The 24,018-nt window shown below is 39.0% G+C and overlaps 1 protein-coding gene across 1 annotated transcript; it reads right to left on the bottom strand.

The window, feature by feature from the left end:
• Window positions 1-200: 200 nt before the first annotated feature.
• LOC115922597 (atlastin-2-like) lies at window positions 201-23,781 on the bottom strand. The gene is made up of 11 exons (XM_030981741.1): window positions 23,620-23,781; window positions 15,284-15,507; window positions 14,105-14,239; window positions 12,749-12,853; window positions 9,911-10,024; window positions 7,585-7,681; window positions 6,572-6,700; window positions 5,303-5,430; window positions 2,951-3,007; window positions 2,430-2,501; window positions 201-822 (listed from the first exon to the last, which is right to left on the bottom strand). The coding sequence occupies exons 2-11, from the start codon at window positions 15,500-15,502 to the stop codon at window positions 448-450; spliced, it is 1,431 nt and encodes a 476-aa protein (XP_030837601.1). The 5' UTR covers window positions 15,503-15,507; window positions 23,620-23,781; the 3' UTR covers window positions 201-447.
• Window positions 23,782-24,018: the final 237 nt, after the last annotated feature.

Below are 24,018 nucleotides of genomic sequence, written 5' to 3'. Positions count from 1 at the left end.
CTCAACAGCCCTGGTGATATGCACAACACCGAGCGTCTGCTGTCCGGGGGCCAATTGAAATGAATATTGCCCGTGCGGGCCCCTCACGGCGGCATCTCAACATGTACAACGCAGCTTTGAATTAGAATTATGAATCATGTATTATTATATTGTTGTAATTTGTAGGTTAACATTACTTTTTATTTTTGTTAAGCGATTAGAAACATTGTATTAAGCGCTTTATAAATGTAATATATTAATATTATTGTTTATTTCTACCCTTTAGGGGAAGTTAGCTCGTTATTGTTGTGTGTTCATTACTTTTGTCAGCTTGGAACTAATAATTGATTTATTAATTACTGTTTAATTCACTAAAAAAAAAAAGTATTTCAGCTGGGGAGATTGGTTAAAGATATTCCTATAGCATATTGTTATAACATCAAAGAGTTTCAGATGAATTAGATAGTTTTACCAACACTTTGTAATACCTTTAAGAACATCAGCTATCTGCTTTACCGTCTTGACTGGCCTTATAACGGAAATCGGTGTAATCGTACAAAAGCATACAATAATCAAGCCTCCTACTATTCCAATCACCAATGGCGTGTTGTACGTTGGGAGTATGGTTTTCATGTTGAACGGCTTCTTGTTTTCATTGTGTTTGATATACTGCTGCTCGTAAGTCTTCATCTGAGCTAAAAGTTCCTCCTCATATTGCTGGCTGTACTGCCTTCCTCCCATCTTGCGTACTTTTCTGAATTGATTAATGGCTGCTTCCTCAACTTGATTGTGTTTCTTCTTTAGCTCATCTGGACTCAGGTATGGCTTGTCACCTCCACATACCTGTATCACATACAAGAAGGATATAGCCCTGCATAAGACTGAGAATGGATGGCAAAACTGTTATGCCTTCAAAAGAGGTTCCGACCATCTGCTAGCTCATATATCCTATTATAATCTTTGTCCAAATTTTGATTCAGCAGATAGGAATTCAGCTTTCCATTTTATATACACCAAGTTATAAAACTATTCATACAGTCCAAGATCTAGTACACTCAGTGAAAAATACATCCAGCTAACATATGTGACTACATACCAAATTCACAAACTACAAAAGGTTCAAAACGCAGCTGCCCGCCTTGTCACTAAATCTAAACGTTCGACCCATACTACTCAAATACTCAAGAACCTTCACTGGCTTCCAATAGAACAGCGTATCAAATATAAAATTCTACTACTCACCTACCGTTCACTAAATGGATCAGTCCCTGAATATATTTCCTCTCTTCTTAATATCTCTTTAAGTTCTCGTGCAGGTCTTCGTTCCTCTAATTCAACAAATTTAACACAGTTAAGAACAAAGAGGAGTTGGGGAGACAGAGCTTTTACAGCTGCTGCACCCCGGTTATGGAACTCCCTACCCCATTCAATCAAAATGTCAGCGAATCAAAATGTGTTCCAAAAACAATTGAAAACCTATCTAATGTCTGAATTCCTTATTTAAGACGTAGTGTATTTCACAATCTGATGTAATTAACGTTGTTGAATTATATTTAATTATGTTATATTATTTTCGTTCAATGTACTTACCTTGTTAGGCGCCTTGAGCATCTCTTGGGGTGGATATGTGCGCATTATAAATGTTGTTATTATTATTGACTACTACCGTTTGCGACTATGTATAGTGGCCCTATAAGGTCGTTTAACAATGTTGTATTTCCCTTTGCGACCGATCCCAAAATCATGAAATCTACGGTCGGCTTTTTAATCAATTTTTTTTATTTACCGTTTTTTTTGCGGAAAAGTCAGCCCAAAGAGGGAGAAAAAAAAAAGATTTCCGACCGACCGACCGACCCATGTTTTGGCACCTAAAGAGCAATACAACATTTTTTTTTTTTTTTTTTTTTTTTTTTTTTGGGGGGGGGGGGGGGGGGGGCCTAATTGCTATTGGCCGTAGATATTTTAGAGCCCATGGCCGCCGCGGCAAATGTGACCTAGGCATAAAGGCTCGTTTAGATATGGCGGGGTAAAGCGCCACAAAAAGCTGCAACTTTGTATTTAAACGCAGAATGGCAACTACGCGCAGCAAAGGACTTGCACTTATTCACTGAGCTCTGTATTATAAGACAAAGAAATGTTACGCCTATATATAGCTATTACACTTTACGTCCAAATTAAAAAAAAAAACTGCTGCAGCGTCATATATGAACAAGCAATATATCCAACTGTTTCTCATGTAATGTAACCCACATTGTGACTCTAAACATACACGAACATGCGAGCATGCACCCAACCAAGAACTTTTGATTCTTATCAACAAATTAGAGTTGTTGTGGCATGACAATGGTAAATGCTAGGCACTAGCGTAGTACAATCACTTTAATGCATGAAATATGAACATGGCAGCATTTATACTGTTGTTGTTCTATCTACTACAAAACTTTCCTCACCTGTTCCATATCCTTAGTGTATTTGTCCAAAGCACTTGCTACTGCAGCTAAGTTATTGGCCTCTGCTGTCGCCTATACAACAAATTAAGTAAATGCATACCCGGCGGATGGTTAAACACATCAATTCTATGATGGATAAAATACAAATTGGAATCATATCAACAGCATTAAAACAATGTAATTCTTTCAATGCCTTAAAGCATCACAGAAACGTGTTTTTTTTATGTAATAAGGCTATTACTATTAATGTACTAAAAATTATTGGCCCATTTCAAATTCATATGTCTTAATGAAAATAACCAGCTTGAACTTAACACAGAACTCGTTATATGAAATTATATTTATAATGAAATGACTTTATTCTTTCTAGGTGAAGTGTTATGGGAAGTTGAATCAAAGTTTATATTGATAATATATAGATGATTTCCTTTACTATTCCCCTGCAATATTACAAAAGATACATGTTAGATGCAATTGGAAACTGTAACATCATTAATTTGGTCATACATCTTTCTTCTTACCTGTAGTATAGTCTTAGGTTCAGGTAAAACGTCTCCCTTGTAGATAGTGATGTAAGCCTGAACCAAACAGCATGAAAAGATAGAGTATTGTACAAATACAAACTACAGTCAAACCTGTCTCTAGCGACCGCCAGAATGGGAAAAACAAAAATTGATCTTTGTAGTCAGGTTCCTTTAGTACATTTTTCAAAGAGAAACCATTTTCAAGTGGAACAAAAATGTGGTCTTTGTAGACAGGTGGTCACTAAAGCAGGTTTGATTGTACATGGAAACACATTTAAAACTCAATTACAAGAACTAGTAGAGAAAAAGGATAAAGCCAATTTTAGGAATATGAGTTTGGACAAGAAATCAAATGTATATGAATGCCTGAATGCATATTGCGTTATGGGGCTTTCAAATATACACTCCGGGGCCCGTACGGCGAGTAAAGACAGACATTTTGGGATTTTTCGGCCGGTGTCCGGCCGGTTGCCGTAAAGTTCCTACAGGGCGCCGGGACAGTTTTTAAAGCCGTACGGGCGCCGTGGTGCTGAGTTGGCTGCTCCCAATTCCCCCGGCATTTTATCCTGCCCGTTAGGCCGTAGAAAGCCCGTAAGGGGCCCGTAGGTAGGGCCCCTCACGATTTTGTTGGGTAAATTCCTTTGAAAAATCTTTACGGGCGCCTTGCGGTGCTCGAGGGTGTCGTACGTCTACCCTACGGTTCCCTCACGGGCCACTCAACAGCCCCGGTGATATGCACAACACCGAGCGTCTGCCGTCCGGGGGCCAATTGAAATGAATATTGCCCGTGCGGCCCCCTCACGGCGGCATCTCAACATGTACAACGCAGCTTTGAATACAGGAGGTGCGGATGTCACAGGACACATAGTTCAGTGCACCGCACGTCACCCGTCCGGGCGCCTTGAGGCCCCAGCCGGGCCCCGGCAAGGCACCTTCCGGGAGCCCTGGGTGCACCTGCTCATCGGACGGAGCCCGTGAGCTCACCGGCCGGCACTTTTACGGGCGCCTTGCATTTCACTCGACCAATTTTCGCCGGGCACCTCCTGAGCACCGCAGAAAACGTGACCACACATGCCATAGAAATGACAATCGGAAGGTTCCCGCACGGTCTTTAAATCCACCGCAAGCCGCCGGGTAGGGAAAATCGTACGCGGCCCGGTTTATATGTGACCTAGGCATAACTTAGAACGTACCCATCGATGCATAAATAAATGATGATAACATAACCACATTGCATACACGTATCCAGTATTCATCTCGGTGGGTTTTACAATTTTGGTATAAATTGCCCTTATCTGCCCATGTCTGTTTATACAATACGACAAATCCTTAGCAGCGATTCAGGTCGAGTGCTGGGAGCCCCCCTCAGAGTTCCGTAGACAGGCTTCCAATACAGCAGTTAAATTGTGCATTGGAAAATATTTCAATAAAATGAAATAACTATTTGAAGATTAAATAGATGGATCCAAACTTGATGATGGTCTAACAGGTGCAGCTTTTTATATTACAAAATTTAAGATAAGTAGAGTTTATAGAACCACCCCAGTAAATATTATGACTACCAAACTGACAGCGACCATCCTAGCCCTACAATAAATAGAGGACTTTCTTTGAGTATCTGTAGTAACATCATCAGATTCGATGCCTGCCCTGCAGGCTATTAAAACATGAACAAATCTAGTATAATTATAGAAATATCGGAGAAAGTGACACAATTAGCGCTTTTGGTATAGACATAAAGTTTGAGTGGATACATGCGCATTGTGAGCTACAGGGAAACTTAAGAGTCATCAGTTTAGCTATAAGCCCATTACACACAATTATACATGTTTAGCGTCCCCGCCCTCTTCCTTTTGGGGGCCGCCTCCTTTTTTTTATTTTTTATTTTTTAATAATTTTTTTAAAGAAAACAATTTCACTGCTAAAATGATCTTTTTCTGAAAAATAAAAAACAAAAATAAAAATGCCGGTGGGCATCTTGAAAAATAGGCCGACTGTCAGGGAAAATGAACCGAGCGGCCACTTTGAGCAGTATAGCACACACAACTGTAAAATACGTTTCGTCTAGTTCTGTGGTATAGCCAGATTGGAAGGCCTTAAAACCCAATAACAACAACAACAATGTGTGTATTATGTATATGAAGCGCTCAGGCCTGTCAGACTCTATAATCCCGGCGCTCCACAATTATTACCCCGGCTTTAGCTCGGCTGCATTTGGCAAATGTAGATTGCTGTATTACCAGAAGGCCATTAAAGCTGCGACATTGATTATGTAATTATTTGGTTTGAATTAGAAGTATATCTTTCTACCGAATAATAGGTTAGAGTCAGTGTAATATCAAATCTGACCTTGAAGTACTCTAGAAGTGCCTGACACGTGACCTTAGTGCCATTGATCTCCTTGACAATCAGATTTTCCTTCGAAAGAAGAAGAGGAGCTAATTCCTGCAGATAGGTCTTGAAATCTTTACTGATACCTGAAATCAAGAAGAAAACAAAATGATTTTGGATCATGAGCTGAATTCTTAAAGCTTTAAAAAGTACTATGTCCCATTTGCAGGCCAACAAAATGGAAAAAAAATGCTAATTTAAAATTTCCCTCCAAACGAAAGGGCTTGAAAAAGTCTTTCAGACCATTAGTTTTCGAATTGACTTTAGTGATTGCAATCACTAAAGTAATAGTCTGATTTTTAGACCATTGTGCCGGATCAGGCGCGGATCCAGGATTTCTTAAGGGAGGGGGCCCAACTTTTTTTTTTTGCTCCCGAAAATTTGAAAATTTGCACCCCCCCCCCCTCTTGAGCGCGCGGGGGGGGGGGGGGGGTCCAACCCCCCACAAAGGTAAAAATCACGTGTTTTTACATGATTTTGTTTCTCAAGGCCCCCCCCCCCCCCCCTGGATCCGCCACAGGCCGAATGGTCGTACGTTTTATGCTGCGCCAAGATTCAATCAGTTTAATTTTGGCTATTACTAGAATTGGGTTATTGATGTAGACGAAAAATGCTCATGTACGCTTTGCAGCTCATTTTACGTATGTTATTACCAAAGAAAAAAAAAGAAGTCAGTCAGTCACTTAATAGTGTCTGACAGTGAAGTCTAGAAAGTAAACGGGTTTCCTTGCATAATTTGAATATTAGGACACTGTTAACGTTTAAATTTCATAGATAGGACATACGTGACATGTTCATAATTCCTGCAAAGTTCTAAATAATTTGATGTTGGCTGTAAATTGGTACCTTTAAAAGGGTTTAAACAAACTGACAAATTTGAATCCCTTCCCGTCTTAGTTCATTGGGTTGTTACGAATAACATTATTTTAAAATGAAAATTAACATTAATTTCTTGAAATTGATAGTAATGTTCATATATACTTTGTCAACAGAATGTAGGAATTTAGAAATTTCATTTTTCCTTTAGATATTCGGTTCCTCTATGTGTTAATAAGACAATAATAATAGACGATAATACAAAAAAGCGTCTTGCACTATATCAATCAATTTGATATTTATTAAAATACAGGAGTCTTTATCCTTTTCATTGGGAATTTTCCTAGTAGGTGAAACGTATTTAATGATAGCATAACTTTCAATTATTGTTTAGGAAGTTAAATCACCTACCTGCTAATCTACCATCAAAGTCTTGATTGTTAGCTACAGCTAGACCAGGATGAGGCATCAAGAAGCAGCCAAGTCTCTTGAAGCAGCTTGTGATATGACGTCTCACATCCTGTAAATCTCTATGCCTAGCTGATTCCTGTCAGTACAACATAGATGAAAACCACAAAAGAAGATAATTCAATAATACCGTTGATTGGCAACCATTATATGAAAATAAACAGTAAGGAGAACTTCCAACAACAACAAGTAACAACAAGGGTGAAAAATATGTTAGTGGACACTTCCAAAATGCAAAAGTACTTCGATCGTTTCACACCATCCTTCTAGATCAAATTCCTGATTGAATCTTACATAAACATGTACAATATGGCACCGGACACCTACCCCCTGGACATCCACCCCTGGATAACAATCCCCAGTCAACTATCCCCTAGGACAACTACCCCCTAGGACAACTACCCCCGGACAACTACCCCAAGACACCTACCACTAGGATAGCTTTCCGGGGGGTGGTTGTCCTAGAGGATGGTTGTCGTAGGGGGTAGTTGTCCGGGGGTAGTTATCCGGGAGGTAGTTGTCGTAGGGGGTAGTTGTCGTAGAGGTTAGTTGTCTGGGGTAGTTGTCTGGGGGGTAGTTGTCCCAGGGGGTAGTCGTCCTAGAGGGTGGTTGCCCTAGGGGTAGTTTTCCTAGGGGGTTGTTGTCCTAGAGGGTAGTTGACTGGAAGTGGTTATCCGGGGGTGGATGTCCAGGAGTACCTGTGATCAAAGGTATTTAAAGCACAAGCCATTTTTTTAACACGAAAATAAAACTCCTTTCTGATATAATTTTATGCATTTCACGTGTAATTAAAAAAAAAGAATACACATTACAAATAAAGGTGAACCCAATTCAAAACTAACAAATAAACAAAAACTGCAACTAAACATCAATGTAGCTAGGATTATTATAACTCATCTTAATAGCAGAATATTTACTTATAACATGAAACACTATATTGATTGTGTGTTTAATACTTACATTCAACCTCTTGTCAAGGAACTTGGAACCTCCACTTCCCCCATAGTCATATTCATAGTGGTAGCTCCAATCACGAACCAGGATCATCAAAGACTAACATCAAAATAGAAATAAGTAATAGCATGAACTTATTATTGTTAACAAGACAAACACAGATACTTCTCATCTTCAAGTGATTCAACAAGCGTGAAATATCAGACATATTATCAAAATATCATGCAGACGAATAACTACAATACTAAGAACTGATCGTTTTACAGTGTTTTCTTACCACCCAGCATTATTGGAATTATTTAAAATCCTGCACTCACACAGGGCATACTTGGCAACCATCATTTAAATGCTAATCCAACTGTAATGATTGATGTTTGCATTTAATTCACCTAATTATATACATTGGTGGAGAGAAGTGTAGCGTCTCATACATTCGCACTACTTTTACTGTACATTCATGTTCTTAGTAATTTTCCATCACGCTACTTATTTATATTCATTTATTCGGACCACGTGTGTTCCTCCAATCGAGCACCGTGGTTTCGCCCCGCCCCCCACTCAGTGTTATTTAGGTTAAGCATAATATGCGTGTTCCCAGCACCCCCTTTTTTTCAGCATAAGTCCGGTGTGTAAAGTCAATACGGGTAGACCTTTTTCTTTTGTTATATACGAGCCTTTTCAGCACCCCCCCCCCCCTTTACAGCATAAGTCCGGTGTGTAAAGTCAATACGGGTAGACCCTTTTCTTTTGTTACGAGCCGGAGATTTTGGAAACACGCATGCGGTCCCTCCGTTCCCGGAGGGGGAGGGGAGGGGGGGGGGGGGTTCGCGCATCGTTCACACCGCGTATCTCAACACGTGAGGTTTGGTTCAATCCTACTTACACCTCAGTCGAGTTGACAACACCTGCTACCATGACAGTCGAGTCAAGATTGTCTCTCTGGGCTTATTATTTTGCCGTGCATATCACCCTCTTGCAATGGCACGTTTACTCTCTCTCTCTCTCTGCCCTCTCCAGTGCGCTAGGAGTCTTTCAGTGGAACGTTTAATCAGGACCGACATCAGGACTGACGCTTGGTTCTCCGCTGGGAGCTACCAGTTCCTTCGCTCCGGTAGATTGTTCACCCACACAAGCTCGACTCACCGTAGCCTTGCCTGACCATTCACCACGAGCTCGATTCACCGCAGCTCTCTTAAATTGACCATACATCACAGTTTGGCTCATCCATCGAGCGACTCACTGCTCTGATCTGCATTACCACCGGCTTTGATGTCTTCATTTCTTCCTTACCCTCCGACATCGAGCGACTCACTGCTTCGTCTTCGAGAGCCACATCTCTTTTCTTCTCTTCTCGCCTGAGAGCGTCTTCATCATCACGAGCATTCGCGTCGACATTGCGTCTTCACGGTTCTTCAGGCACGACATCGAAGACGCATTTTCGTCATCAAGCCACCGCATTATCATCGCGTGAGCCCCTTCCTTCGTTCTTCACCCGTCGTCATTATTGGACTTTCGACATCATTTCTACTATGTCGTAAACTCTATATTTATTCATTAAATTGATCATGTCCATCCATCTAATTTATTATTGGCCATTAATGTAACCTCCGTGCAATATTCTCAATTCTCATTCATGTGATTCTTATTCTGAATCATTTATTTGCTTGCATGACTACACTTTGTGTTTAGTCTACAATTTATATTTCTCAATAAAATAACGAAGAGGGAAAACAGTTTATCACGTATTTTATTGTCAGTGCAACCTTGCTGCCTCGTAGCTAAAAATAAATATAGAGTTATGTTGTGTGATCAGTGAACAAGCTTTTACAATCTTCATTCACAATCCATACACACTTATAATTCTACAGAAGCAATATTGATGAAAAACCTTGCTAAATTCACAAAGTGGCTAGCCCCCCCCCCCCCCCCAACTCCGGGGTCGGAATGACAGCATGCGTGTTCCCAAAATGTCCGATATAGGGGTACTTTCCAGTTTCCACGCACCAAAGTCCGGCTCGTAGTACACAAAAATCCGGCCCGTATTGACTTTATACACCGGACTTAGAGGGGTGTTTTCAAAAGGAGGGAACACGCATATGCGTACCCTAAATAACACTGAGAGGGGGGCTAGGGCTTGAATGCATGATTATTGCAACTCATTCCAGTGCCAATCCACTCAACAAAAATATGATGAAGATATTGATGCCATTGGATTTCAGGTTAGGTATTATGATTGGGCTTATGAATAGAGCTGAGTCTAACGTTCGGAAGTTAGGAATTTGACTAGTTAAAGATTTTGCAGTTGTTGCCAATACATTAGTGACTGACCTGGAATGGTTTGGCTTCAGAACTCTCCTCCTCCATAGCCAGTCTTCCATACTCAGTAAACAATTGTAAATGCTGTAGGTCATCCTCCTGAATATTTTGACTCAAGTTCAAAACCTGTAAGGTATAAAGAACAGATGATAACAATTTTACTCTACAGTGATGTAGGGATTTAATACAAGGATATAATTATACCAGTATATAATGAATCCTGTATTTTTGAGCCATCAGCACTTATCAGTAAAATATTCCCTCAAAACCAACAGCACATCTTAAAGGGCAAGTCCACTCCAAAAATAATTTACCTTCAATAGAAGCAGAAAAATCAGACAAACCAATCAAAAAAGTTTGAGCAAAATCGGTTAACTAATAATAAGAAAGTTATGAATTTTTAATGAGATGGAAAACTTTGAAAATCACAGGACAAATTAGCAACTCACTCATGAGTCTGTGACGTCATTGGCAACTCACCCATGAGTCTGTGACGTCATTGCCTCACTATCCACTAATTGTTTATTTTATATTGATAATATAAATTTTCCATTTTCCTCCTAAGAATCTTATTTCTTCACACCAGCATCCAAATTATATTGATAGTATGATATGTTTTTGTGTGGATGCTCTAATATAGAGTAATTTTTTTTCATTTGAATCATGACAAATTTGAATTTTGGCTAAGTATTTAATATATAAAACTCAATGATTATGAATATACAATACTCAGATCAATAGTGTCAATTCTTCAAAGTTCACAAAAGATTTTGTGAAATGTCATGCACGCAGTATTATACAAATCATATAACCTGGGTATATAGACAAGGGAAAATCAAGTTTTAGGGGATAAAAATGGAAATTAATGGGATAAACATATGTAAAGCTATTGATAAATAGTGAGACAATGACGTCACAAACTGATAACTAAATTCGCAATGTGTGTAGTGATTTCTATTGTTCCAAAATTTGTCATACTTTTTCAAAAATTCATGATTTTACTCAAATTTGTTGTGCAATGTTTCTCTTGTTTTTCTGCATCTATTAAATGCAAATTATTTTTGGAGTGGACTTTAATTAGCCTGTAAGCTTTGCCTCTATATTTTTATAGAGGCTCTTTCAGATATGCCTTGGTAAACCGCAGCGTATTTTTTAAATGGATAAATAAATGGCAACTTCTCAAAACAAACAGACATGTCTCAGAAAGGTGCATGGCCAGTTGTGACCTTGGCTTAACTTATTACACATGTTGTGCAGATAGTTGAGTCAAGAAGACAATTCATCAGTAAAGGCCCTATGATTTTGAACGTAGCGAATTTAAGGGCCTATCTAACTGAGCAGCGAATGCTTGCGAACGTTGCGAATTTGGATTCGCCAACTTTTCTGACGAATGTTGGCGAAAATCAGCGACATTAAGTGACGTTTAGCGACAATTAGCAACATTTGAGCCAATGTCTCCGAAAGTGTTTGCGAAAGGCAGTTAGCGATTATTAGCGACTGTAAACAAATATTTGCGACAACTTTTGCGAAGATTAGCAACTATTTGCCAATCCTTTGCCACTATTTGTGAACGTTTGAGACCTTTTGCTAACTACTGGTACTCAATGGGTCGATTTTATAAAGGAACCATTTGGTAACGTGGTCGCTAGCTTTGGCGAAACACAGAGAACTGACGAAAACAAAGAGCAAAACCGTTTAACAACCGTTTGCAAAGGCTTACGACTGTTTTGCAAACGCTAACGACTGTTTTGCAAACGCCTGCAACTGTTTACGGAAAAATAAATTCGCAAAGAAATTTTGAACATGTTCTTTCTTTGCGACAAGAAAAACTGTTTACAACAAAGAAAACTGTTTGCGATCTTTCTTGCAACCTTATACAACATTTTACAAACTCTGGCGAAACCCCAAATTCGCTACGTTCGCAAGCATTCGCCGCTCCGTGAGATAGGCCTTTTAGGGTTTCGCCAGGGTTCGAAAAAGTTTGCAAAAGGTTGCAAGAAAGTTCGCAAACAGTTTTCATTGTCGCAAACAGTTTTTCTTGTCGCAAAGAAATGTTGAACGTGTTCAAAATTTCTCTGCGACTTTATTGTTTCGCAAACAATTGCAGACGTTTGCAAAACAGTCGTAAGCCTTTGCAAACCAATCTTTAGCCTTTGCAAACGGTTGTAAGACGGCGTCGCTCTTTGTTATCGTCGGTTCTCTTTGTTTCGCCAATGCTAGCGACCACGTTACCATATGGTTCCTTTATAAAATCGAGTACCAGGAGTTCTCAAAAGGTCTCAAACGTTCACAAAATTTCGTTCCTGTTTTCACGAAGTGACGGTAGTGAGGAAATTCCGCACACAAATTGTATGGGATTACCATTCACTACCGTCACTTCGTGAAAATAGGGACGAAATAGTGGCAAATGATTGGCAAATACTTGCTAATCTTCGCAAAAACTGTCGCTAACATTTGCTTACATTCGCTTATAGTCGCCAACTGCCTTTCGCAAACACTTTCAGAAACATTCGCTCAAATGTTGCTTATGGTCGCTAAACGTCACTAAAAGTCGCCGATTTTCGCCAACATTCGTCAGAAAAGTTGGCGAATCCAAATTCGCTACGTTCGCAAGCATTCGCCGCTCAGTAGGATAGGGCCTTTAAAAGGTTTATCAGATATTTTTTTAAACATGTAAATGAAAGGAAACTACGTGCATTGCAGGACTTGCATATTCATTGAACACTGTGTTATAAGATACAGAAATAAGAAGCACATTGCATGACAAAAATAATTTAAAAAAAACTGCCGTAGTTTTACCACGTCATATCTGAATGAGCATATAAGTTGTACAGCAACCAACCAACTCACCTGATGTGAGCTATTCATGATACTTAGAGCAAACATCTTAGCGCATTCTTCGACAGTTGACCCTGAATCAAAGGCTCCCTGTGTGTCCATTAAGATCACTGCAACCTACAAATAATAACAAGTTTAACTTTCACTTTCAAATACTGGTTATACATACATAAAATCTTTTTTTAATTTTTTTTTAAGCAACTCAAATTTGCACATATGCATGTGTCTATTTCTAATTAATCAATTTACTAACCATTAAGTTATGAGAACCATGGCAGAAAAGTAATGTATACAATATCATGTTTTGAAATTATTTTTAACAGATACGTTTTAACTAGGTTTACATCTAAATCCTATATTAGGCAGGTTTGGGATCCATTTAACTTGTAATTCAGACACTATTCATTCCAGATTTAAGTTCTAGGTCTTCACTAGAAGCTATCCTACATGTGTAGTTACATGTAATGTAAAAACTAATCTAGTTCTTCATTAAATCAATTGTTTACACCACTGAAAAGAATCTGTACCTACTTCTATTCTGCACCTACTTCTATTCCCCATGAATTCACCGCCGCCCCCCCCCCCCCCCAAAAAAAAAAATGGGTTTAAAAAATCCACCCTGCATTACAAAGTTTCATTATAGGAATATATCAATAGTAATGTGTTTAGGTCAATATAAAATATGCCCATTTTTTCATGATACCATAAAGATAAATTTATTTATTGCTGCTTTTGTTTAATTATTGTGAAGCACTGTGTAAAGACTGTAATTATTTTTTGTATCCCATTATATTGTAACCTCCAGAATTTAGTATTCAGACTATAAGAACAGAATTTACTCAATTATTCTTCAATAAGATTTTATTAAATAATTATCCATCTTTGCGGTCAACATTGAACTTTAGACTACCAGGCAATGCTAATGGATGTCAACATGCCCAATTGTTGTTGCTGTTCATAATCATATGAACAAATAAAATAATTTTAGATGGTAACTAAACATGCTTCATGTTATGTGTTAATAAGTTTATAAAAATAACTCATAGCTCACCGAATCTACACATTTCCATAGACTGAATACAGGGATTTAATTTTGACAGTGCTTTAAAACCAAAGACTGAATTGTGCATTCAAAATCATTTAAGACAAATTATATTTATTTCAGGATACAATGATTGATTGAGAATATTTAAGGATCACATTATTTCTTTTCCACAATCTGTCACATGAGTGATTGGAGAAAGTAACAAAGTACATCACTATATGGTATAAAATCTGTAGCTCTAATATGGCATGCCTGCCTGTCAGGCACACATTTATGAAAAAGAGATGACATCATTCAAGTATGGTGTTTCTGAATAACCTTACCTCTTCACCATCTGGTCCAGGACATAGGAATACTTTACTCCAAGCCCAGATCCCTGTGGTTTCCCTCTCAGTACCTCCCCTCCAGGGAAATCCTGCTAACGGTTGGTCTTCTGGTCCAAGCCAATCCTTTGATCCCTGATAGATAAAACATTACATGAAGGAACATGAAAGTATGTACACCCTTTCTTTCCTTTCTTTCCTTTCTTTTCCTTTCTTTCTTTTCTTTTCCTTTTCTTTTTTCTTTCTTTCCCTTTCCCTCTCTTTTTTCCCCTCCCCCTTTTCTCTTTTTTCCCGACGGCAGCGCAATTTTATCGACAATATTCTGACAAGTGGAGGGGGGCGGGGGGGGGTGTCGCACCCCCACACCCATCCCCCCCCCTTACGAACGTTGCGAATTTCGATTCGCCAACTTTTCTAGCGAAAATCAGCGACTTTTAGTGACGTTTAGCGACAATTAGCAACATTTCAGCGAATTTTTGCGAAAATGAAAAATGTTTGAGAACTTTCCTGCAACCTTTTGCAACCTTTTACTCACCCTGGCCAAAACCCAAATTCCCTACGTTCTCAAGCATTCGCCGCTCAGTGAGATATGTTCTAAATTTCTTGCGACAAGAAAAACTGTTTGCGACAATGAAAACTGTATGCGAACTTTCTTGTAACCTTTACGAAACGTTTGCCAACTTTTACAAACTGTGGCGAAACCTAAATTTGCCGCTTAGTGAGATACCCCCTTACGTAGATTCCACAAAGGGTTTGTACAAGGGAGTGACAAATCACAAGTTAACATGACTGTATAAAATATGAAAGTTCTGAGAATAAGATACAACAGAGGATTATCAAATTCCTGTGAATATGAGCAATCAGCAAAAACCGGAAAAATACGACATAAGTCTCGACAAACATTTTGATTCGAATCAAATTTTATGTCTTATCCATCGTGAACATAAGAATTAAAAGGGTCTGCATTATACGTGGATAAAAAAAATTAAGTCTGAAATTATCATTCACAACGACCTCGATTCTGAATGCATTTGAAGCTTCTTTTATCATACTGTTTCGCAGCTGAAAGAAACATCTGACATACCTCTACTTAGGTTCTATGAAAGCCAGTAACACTATAAAACAAGAATCAGAGAAGTACTACTTTTTCATACGTACATTTATGGGCAACTGACTTACTTGCTTGTTGAGGTATCTGAGCATGAAGTCTAGGAGGAATGACTTCCCTTTCCTAAACGCTCCTGCAACTGAGACGACACACACATTCTTGTGTCTTACATCCTCATTGAGAAGCAGCTTCTTTAAGGCTTCATGGTTCAACTCAAAGGAATGATTATCAGTGGTGGTGATGATCTGGACTGGTTTGCCTATCCGGGCAGCCTCATGTATGGGAGGCATTCTGACTGCAAAGAGATACAGAGAGACAATAGTAATGGTTCAGCTCAAACCTCTAAAAACCACTATTACCTAGGCATAAACCAAGTTTCCATGATACAGTGCTCAAGCATCAAAGGTAGGCTTATTTTTTTTTCCAACCGCAGGGAATAGAACCCATTATGTGAGGTCCACATTCTTCTGGTAACTTTGTCCATTTGACTACCTACCAGGGGCTTTATCCTTTTCTTCATTAAAGGGAAGATTATCTACAATGTAGAGAGATATACGACTGTCTTCAACATAATTTAGCATCTGGCAAAATCTCACAAAATATTTCAACTAAGAAAAATATCTCTTTGAAGAAACATACTTATTTTGGCAGGGTATTTCAGCTACTCAATAGCAATTGCACAAAATACTATGGAGAGGGTTCTAGATTGAAAGCAGGAGAACTGCATACAAGTAATTTCATATCTTGAATGGCAAAGGTTGTTAAAGTGTCTTCATGTTCACGAGCACTGTATCCTATTTATAGTTCAGAATCTGGCTTCCAAACATACAATCTATAGCATGTCCTTGCTTTGCAAGAATGTCCATTTTTGGGGTTGAAATTCCATCTCTAATATTCCTGCTAATTCATTGGATAAGATATTCTGTCTACACTCAATGTGTCCTTGTATGCTATGCATGTTTTAGAACCTTTACAGTATTGTGAACACGACTAAAGCTGCCCACTGATATTGACCAACGCATCCACATTTAATCACCTTTAAGAGATGTCGCTCATCATCTGAATAGTTTAGTATCAACCTATGCTGCCCAATTTTACACAAAGCACTTATCGTTAGAAAGAATTTAAAACTTCTTGAAGAAGGCGCTGATGCCTGGAAAAAGCTATGAATGATGGGTTTAGGAATTGTGTTATAGCATAATTATGATTGCCTAATTTTTGTTGACGACTTTCCATCAATGCCTTGTGCTCGTTCTCAATCTGAATTTGTATTACATTGACGACCTTTCGTCAATGCCTAGTTTACGTTCACGTTCTAAATTCCTATTCTTCTTTGCATTGACAACTTTCGTCTATTTATTTATTTTATTTTTCCCCCATTTTCTTTTTTTCGAATTTTTTTTACCCTTGAAAATTACTTTTTCCACATTTTCTTTTTTCCCCAAAAAATGTTTTTTGGGGTAAAAAAAAAAAAAAAAAAAAAAAAAAAAAATCATTTTTTTTTTTTTTTTTCAATTTTTTTTTTCCCCAATTTTTTTTTATAATTTAAAAAAAAAAGTTTTTTTCTTTTCTTGAACTGTCTCGACAGATTATTTTCCCGTAATTTTGATTGTCCCCGAAAAAAATTAAAATTTCGGGCAACAAAAAAAATGGACCCCCCCCCCCCCCCAAATAAAAAAAAACCCAAGGCTATCTAATATAACAGTTATTGACTGGCAGGGGGTATATAACATTCTTTGGACCTGAAGAGAGTTATATTTTTCCCTCGTGACCATATTTCCCTCAGCGATGCGCGCTTCGGGAAAATATAACCACTTGGGAATGTAACTCCCTTCAGGTCCAAAGAATGTTATATTACACCCCCTGCCAGTCAATAACTGTATAATAATGAGACTAAATACAAGTACATGTAATACGGATTAAATATGAATATGAACACAGCTACTCTAAATTCATAAACAACATTGGCATAGACATCTGGCTGCTTATATTCTAATCCGAACACGGCTCACTGTAATTATAGACCAATGTGAACTAGTTTAAAGTCGTTTTGTGTCTTTTTACACATTAACCCAACTTTCTCTAATTTCCCGACCTGTCTATAGTCGCATTAACCCTAAAATCCTTTTCTGAAATAATACAAAATTACTTTCTCAATTCTAGCAAAACTCTTCTCTATATGCAGTGACAAAAGTATAATAAAAGATACAAGGAATATATTCAAACAAAATCACACTCAGTCTTCACATATGATATTAAACAGCAAAAGAGAGAAAACCAGTTATGAAAGGGAATAAAAGAGAGAGAGAGAGAGAGAGAGAGACGAGAGAAAGAGAAAGGGATTTAGAGTTAGAAACTACAAATACATAACAAACTCATTTATCAAGACCTGAAACTTGTACTACAAAACCAAATTCTCTCTTTTGTTGGTGGACTACCGCTGACCAAAAGCCATAAGTCATGACATGTCACCAGTTATCTCTGATAAAAACAGGAGAAACTTCTCCCAATGCACAGACTATTGAATTGGTATCAGGATTAACTCTACTACTACTCGCTCCACTAGTATAGTAGGGGTATGAACTCGTCACTATACATCTCACATTAATCATACACATATTATGAGGTGTGTTCACACTAGTTGGTTTAACCTGACTTAGTATGAATATATAACGATTTTCTACTTCTACTACATAATCGGGAGCGCCAGGAGGGTCAAATCTGACTGACATGAGCGCTATACAAGAACCCACTATTATTATAATAACACGACCATAATATAATCTAAATGCTTCGTAAACATAACTAACACCGTATACAATAGATGTCACGTAGGTAAATATATTAAGCCTGCATCTCTCAATGATACGTCTGGTTTTATAAAATACCGTAATTGGTTCTAATATCACTAATGGCATTCACTTTAAAACAATCATGAGTTGCAGCACAACAATGAAATATAGGGCCCCCCAAAAAAAAAAATAGGTGTTGCATTGCCCTTTAGGTGCCAAAACATGAGTCGATCGGTTGGAAATCTTTGTTTCTCAAATCTCACGTGCTCCCCAAAATTTGCTTGATCGGATGAACTTTTTTAGACCCCTCCCCAGGACGTCGATCGAGTACATGTATGTGCCCCCCCCCCAAACATCAAACTCTGGCTACGTGCCTGCAGGCAGGAACCACTAACATGACCAACGCCTTCGATTTAGTTTCATTTTTGGAAGAAGGCACAATATGGTTCACCCGTTGCGGCACAAGTTGTCGACGACGACAATAATTTGTGCCGGTCTTGCTGAGTTCAAATTTTCGCCTCCCTAGCGACAATTTGTGCCGGGAAAACAAAAGCTGGCGGCACAAATTGTCGCCAGTCACTGAATATGTAGCGGTAAAGACAAATGAGTCGTGACTGAGGGTGGTGCGGAGTGGCGGAGCGACTTCCAAAGAAGGGAGGGCACCAACAAAAAAAGGGCACTTTCTGGAGAAAAAAAATTGAGATTTGTGAGGTCGCCGTGCGAAAATTACATCTTATGAAGAGGAAAAAGCCCAATCCTGATGGAGATAGAAGCACATTATCATAAGTCCTACTCACATCAGAAGCCTAAAAAGAATTTTGATAAGTAACATAAATATATCAGCTATAAATGCGAGTGAGTGAGGCGAACGAGCTTTGGGGGGGGGGGGGGGGTAATTGCTCTTAGTCGCTTTAACATAGGGGTACGTTTACGGACACCTATTAGAAAAGGACAGGAGCACGTGTCAAACAACAAAGGGAAGTTATCATAGGTAAAAATGGGACACTTCATATACCTGAAAAGAGGCACTCACCAGGGATTACAAAAGAGGCACTTGTGAGAATTGTAAATGGGTATTTGTCGACGGAAATGGGGTCTCATCATATTTTGATAGGGGCATTTACAAGAGGTGAAAAGCGGCATTTATGAAAAGGGGGATTGGTCCCTATAGAAAGGAAAAGGGGCATTTACAATAGGTGAAAAACGGCATTTATGAAAATGGGGATTGGTCCCTTACTAGAAGGGAAAAGGGGGCACTTATCGCACCTGAAAAGGGTCACTGACCAGATATGAAGAGGAGTACTTATGACAAGGGGACGGAGCTCTTTTTTTAATGGGGGCACTTATCATAAGGAAAAGGGGCACTTATTCGAAAAGAAAAGGGCCACATGTGAAGAAAAAAGGTGCGCTTTTCGGAGTTAAAAGGGGGAAGGAGCACTGTAAACAAAGGAAAAGGGGCGCTTGTCAAAGTAAAAGGGGCACCTCCCAAATTTGAATAGGGTAATAATCAGAGGTGAAGGGGGCACTTATCAAAAGTGAAAAGGGGCACTTACGAGAACGGACGATGGACACTTATAGCAAAGGAAAATGGGGCCTTGTCGAAGGAAAAGGGGTACGTGTCAAAACAAAAGGGGCACTTATCATAGGTGAAAAGTAATAGGGCACTTTTCAAAAATAAAAAGGGCACTTTAATATGTAAAAGGGTGCACTTTGGGGGTAATTGAAAATTAGGGAGCCCCTCCCCTCCCCCCGAGCGTCGCCTCTGAATAGGGGGGGGGGGGAGTGAAGGGAGATCTCGTATATCGCTCTCCAAGAAATTAGTTGGGGTGGTCTGACAAAATTAGTTGGGGTGGTCTGAAACATTGTCCCCCTACATTTAAAAGTTGATAACAATGATGACCACTGCTATTGTCCACACCGAACTAAGTTCTCAAGGGGATTAAAAGACAGCCATAGACGAAAGACTTCAAACTCCCCTATTTTCAGTCAAGTATTTTATTGTATTATGTAGTTTCGTAGGTTTATTTTACTAACTGCTTAATTATCAGATATCAATGTCATATTATGGTAGTTTAAAGATATGGAAAAGCTAGGCGTTGTGGCGTGCGCCTGTAATCCAGCTAACAGTGGAAGTTACAAACTGATTCAGCCGAGAACGCAGGTTCGAAACTGAGTCACGTCTTTCGGATGGTGACGTTAAAAGTCGGTCCCCAGACGTAAATAATCATATCTGATTGATACACGTCTGTAAAAACCCAATTACACACACACACTGGAAAAGGTTTTTGTATTTTATATTTAGCAAAGCAATCTCACATACAAAATCACTATCAAGTGTCGTCTGCCCGGCCCCCCCCCCCCACTCAGTGTTATTTAGGGTACGCATATGCTCGTTCCCTCTTTTTGAAAGCACCCCCTATCTGAGGACTGCCAACATTTCCGAACCCCCCTTTCGCGGGCTTTTCCTGCCTTGGAGACCCCCCTAAATCAGGAAAAATGCTCAATGTACCCCCCTAAATTCGGAATAATTTCTCAGGAGTCCAAAGAGATGAGAGAAAAAAAGAAAAAACACCCCTTTTTTACAATTCTCGGGCCGGACTTTGTCGCACGAAAAGTACCCCTTTACTGGACATTTTGGCAACACGCATGCGGTCATTTCGAAACCTGAGTGGGGGGGCCGGGGTCGTCTGATCCGCCGATTGCCGTCTGCTATATACGTTCAAGACACATATATCTGTGGACTGTGATGTACAGTTTACTCGTCATTGTAGATTTATGATTAGCCATCTGTCATGTGATAGTCGTTAATTGTTGACACAATGAGAGTGTTCATGCGTGTGGTAATTGTATATGTCTATACAATTACCACACGCATGAACACTCTCACTTCCCCTCCTCAACACACCATTTCCGCGTTGTCCAATGAGACTATTCGGAGCCATATGCTTTCGTTTGACACGTAGAGACGCAGTCGTCAAGGCTGTGATTGCAGTTCTACTTGACAATGAAAAATGCTTAACTACTATGTTGTGCACGCAAAGGAATTGGGGTATTGAAAAATAGATTTAATGAATACAAACATAATTATGTTTGCGATGTCATTAATATGTTAAAACATCGAAATCTAGATTATCAGAAATACATGTATACACACGAGGGGGAGAGAAAAACAAATAGAGATATGGTGTCGATTTGTATCCGTGGTTGGGGGGGATGATAGGTGCCAAAATATTTTCGGCAATGGATCAAAGCAACCAAGAGGTAGAAGCGTGTGGCAGTTTGCACCCCCTCCCCTCCAAGTTATTAACTTTTTTCAAGTCACCCTCAATAAAGATAACATTTCAGAGAATATAAGAGTGGTAATAAAATCAATAACATGCTAAATGTTAGTCCTGACTCTTGCCTGCAGTGTAGGCCTACCAGACTGATATCATCTATTTTTAAACGAAATTTAGACATTACCACACAAAAAAAATCCAAAGGTGAGGGATATCAACTTGTAAAAGTATTATGTTACCAGTGGGCAAATGCATTAATAAGCAACCAGGAAATGTTCATGTAGACAGAAAATTCTTTATTTCCTGGTGATAGAAACATACATTTTATGAATATTGATGTCTCCAAACAACATTCATCGTGAAAAAACCCATTCCAATATTCTGTGTAAGGAGATCTCAAAAAACAAAGTTCTAATTAATAAATGAAAAACATATTGCTTTTGGTTCTTAATTTGACTCTCTTCCTTCTTTAATTAAACCAACTGAATCCTCTCTGCGGAAACTCAATTCAATGAAAAAAAATATCACTGATGCAAAATTTGGTTCTCAAATGACAGAAAATTTCCACTCCTGATCTCATACAAACTGTCTGTTTCTTAAAAACATAATATAAAACTTACGTTCCAACTACCTAACAACAAACTTCCATTATCTCCTTCTTCACCCAGATATACCAGATACGCTCTAAAATATAAGCATAATATTCCCCTAAGGCCCTGACCAGAGCACTATTTTTTTATTCAAAAACTGTAACCAGTCTTAGAAGGTGAATTATTGTTGGAAGGGTGTTATGAACAAAACTTCAAACTAAATAACATTCTAATCTTAAAAAAACACCTTAACTATCTTATGCCTGTTATGTTTGAATACAATACATAGACCTACATCAGCTTTTCAACAACAACAAATAATAAGTTGTGACATAATAATCTTTCTCCAAAATATCGAACTGGAGTATTCTGTTGTATTGCTTGTTTATGTACATACAAACAGCTTATGTTCAAGAGGCACTAGATCCATGTATGTAACTCAGGGGCGGCCGAGGGACTTTCAGAGTGGGGGGGGGGGGGCACTTTCTGGGGAAAAAGGGCACCTGCAAAGGAAAAGCTCAAAGCGAAAATATACAAGTTTTTGATATTGGTATATACCCCTACATTGTGATTACAACTATCAGGGATGATTTCATTATTTGTTTCACTTTATACACCATACAAGATGTTGCTTAAGCATCATGCTTTGCAGTTAGGTTTGATTGTCGACAACATTATTTGCGAATTCGAATTCGTCACAGAGTCCACATTGGCTCATCTTGGACCCCATGGAAGAACAGGTGCGTAGCCAGGGGGCGATGGGGGCGGTCGCCCCCCCCCCCCCCAAAAAAAAAACGCCAAAACACCGGCCAAAAAAAAAAGGGAGAAAAAAAGAAGAAAGGACGAGGACGTAGAAAGAAAAAGAATTAAGAGTCGAGAACGGTACAACGAATCGTCTTCTTTCTCTAATAGTTTAATAAAACGTCTAAGCTTCCGCGCTTCGCGCGGGAGGGGGGGGGGAGGGACTGAATTCAGATAAAGATTAAGAGTCGAGAACGGTACAACAAATCGTCTTCTTTCTCTAATAATTTATGAAACGTCAAAGCTTCCGCGGGAGGGTAGGAGGGGGGGGGGGGCTGAATTCAGACAAGGATTAAGAGTCGATCGAGAATGGTACAACGAATCTTCTTCTTTCTTTAATAATCTAATAAAACTCAGAGCTTCCGCGCTACAGCTTCCGCGGAGGAAGGGGAACTTGATACAAAAAAGGATTAAGAGTCGAGGACGGTACAGCGAATTGTCTTCTTTCTCTAATGAAATGTCAAAAGAAACTGAATTTAGATAAGGATTAAGAGTCGAGAATGGTACAACGAATCGTCTTATTTCTTTAATAATCTAATAAAGCTTCAGAGCTTCCGCGCTACGCGCGTAGGCAGGGGAACTTGATTCAAACAAAGATTAAGAGTCGAGGACGGTACAGCGAATCGTCTTCTTTCTCTTATAATTTGATGAAACCTTAAAGCTTTCGCGCTTCGCGCGGGAGGGGGTCTATTCAGCTTTAAAGCCTCAGTTTATATAGAAGAAAATAGAGGTAAAATACACTGCTTCATTCCGCTTCATCCACATCATATCACCTTGTTTTCTCCTCCTGTTTGCCATTACAACACTTCTTACAAACCTAGAAATACACCACAAACCACATAGTCTACGTACTACCCACACACACTCGTTTCATCTTACTTCCGTGTTTAAAATCCCACATTTTGTCATACTCCATCAAATCGACACACAAAAAATTCAATCTCACCTAAGCTATACGCCAGCTGCTATTCTAACCGTCGTAATGTGAATTCCAAAAGAACGTTGACAACGCAGATCGAGACTCCTTTGATAATGAAACATTTTTCGGAAGAATAATAATTCATCAATATCTACTCCTAATGTGTGCTTCAGACACAATCAAGATGGCGCCTAGTTGCATACCGTCGTCCGCCCAACTTCAAATTATTGCGGATTTGGCAGTGATATGCAAGTACATTTTTACATACAACACACTCATACTCACATACGTACATACATCACACACACACATACTCACATTATGCAGACATACGGTGGAAAAGAATGGCAATCAAGATACCAAGTGGAGTGTGTTTCATTCCTTTCATTTAAAGGTAAAGACCAGTATTGGAAACGCCCCAATTTA

The sequence above is a fragment of the Strongylocentrotus purpuratus genome, unplaced genomic scaffold, assembly GCF_000002235.5.
Source record: "Strongylocentrotus purpuratus isolate Spur 01 unplaced genomic scaffold, Spur_5.0 spur5_scaffold_12, whole genome shotgun sequence".
Taxonomy (NCBI): domain Eukaryota; kingdom Metazoa; phylum Echinodermata; class Echinoidea; order Camarodonta; family Strongylocentrotidae; genus Strongylocentrotus; species Strongylocentrotus purpuratus.
This window is presented reverse-complemented; position numbering and strand designations above follow the sequence as displayed.

Bases quoted from the DNA above. Each gene is read 5' to 3' on its own strand.
- LOC115922597 (XM_030981741.1), bottom strand. From the start codon at position 15,502: ATGCCTCCCATACATGAGGCTGCCCGGATAGGCAAACCAGTCCAGATC. The intron at 12,854-14,104 runs GTAAGGTTATTC...TATTATTTGTAG, and splicing joins CTGGACCAGATGGTGAAGAG to GTTGCAGTGATCTTAATGGA. The intron at 7,682-9,910 runs GTCAGTCACTAA...TTTTGATGTTAG, and splicing joins CTGAAGCCAAACCATTCCAG to TCTTTGATGATCCTGGTTCG.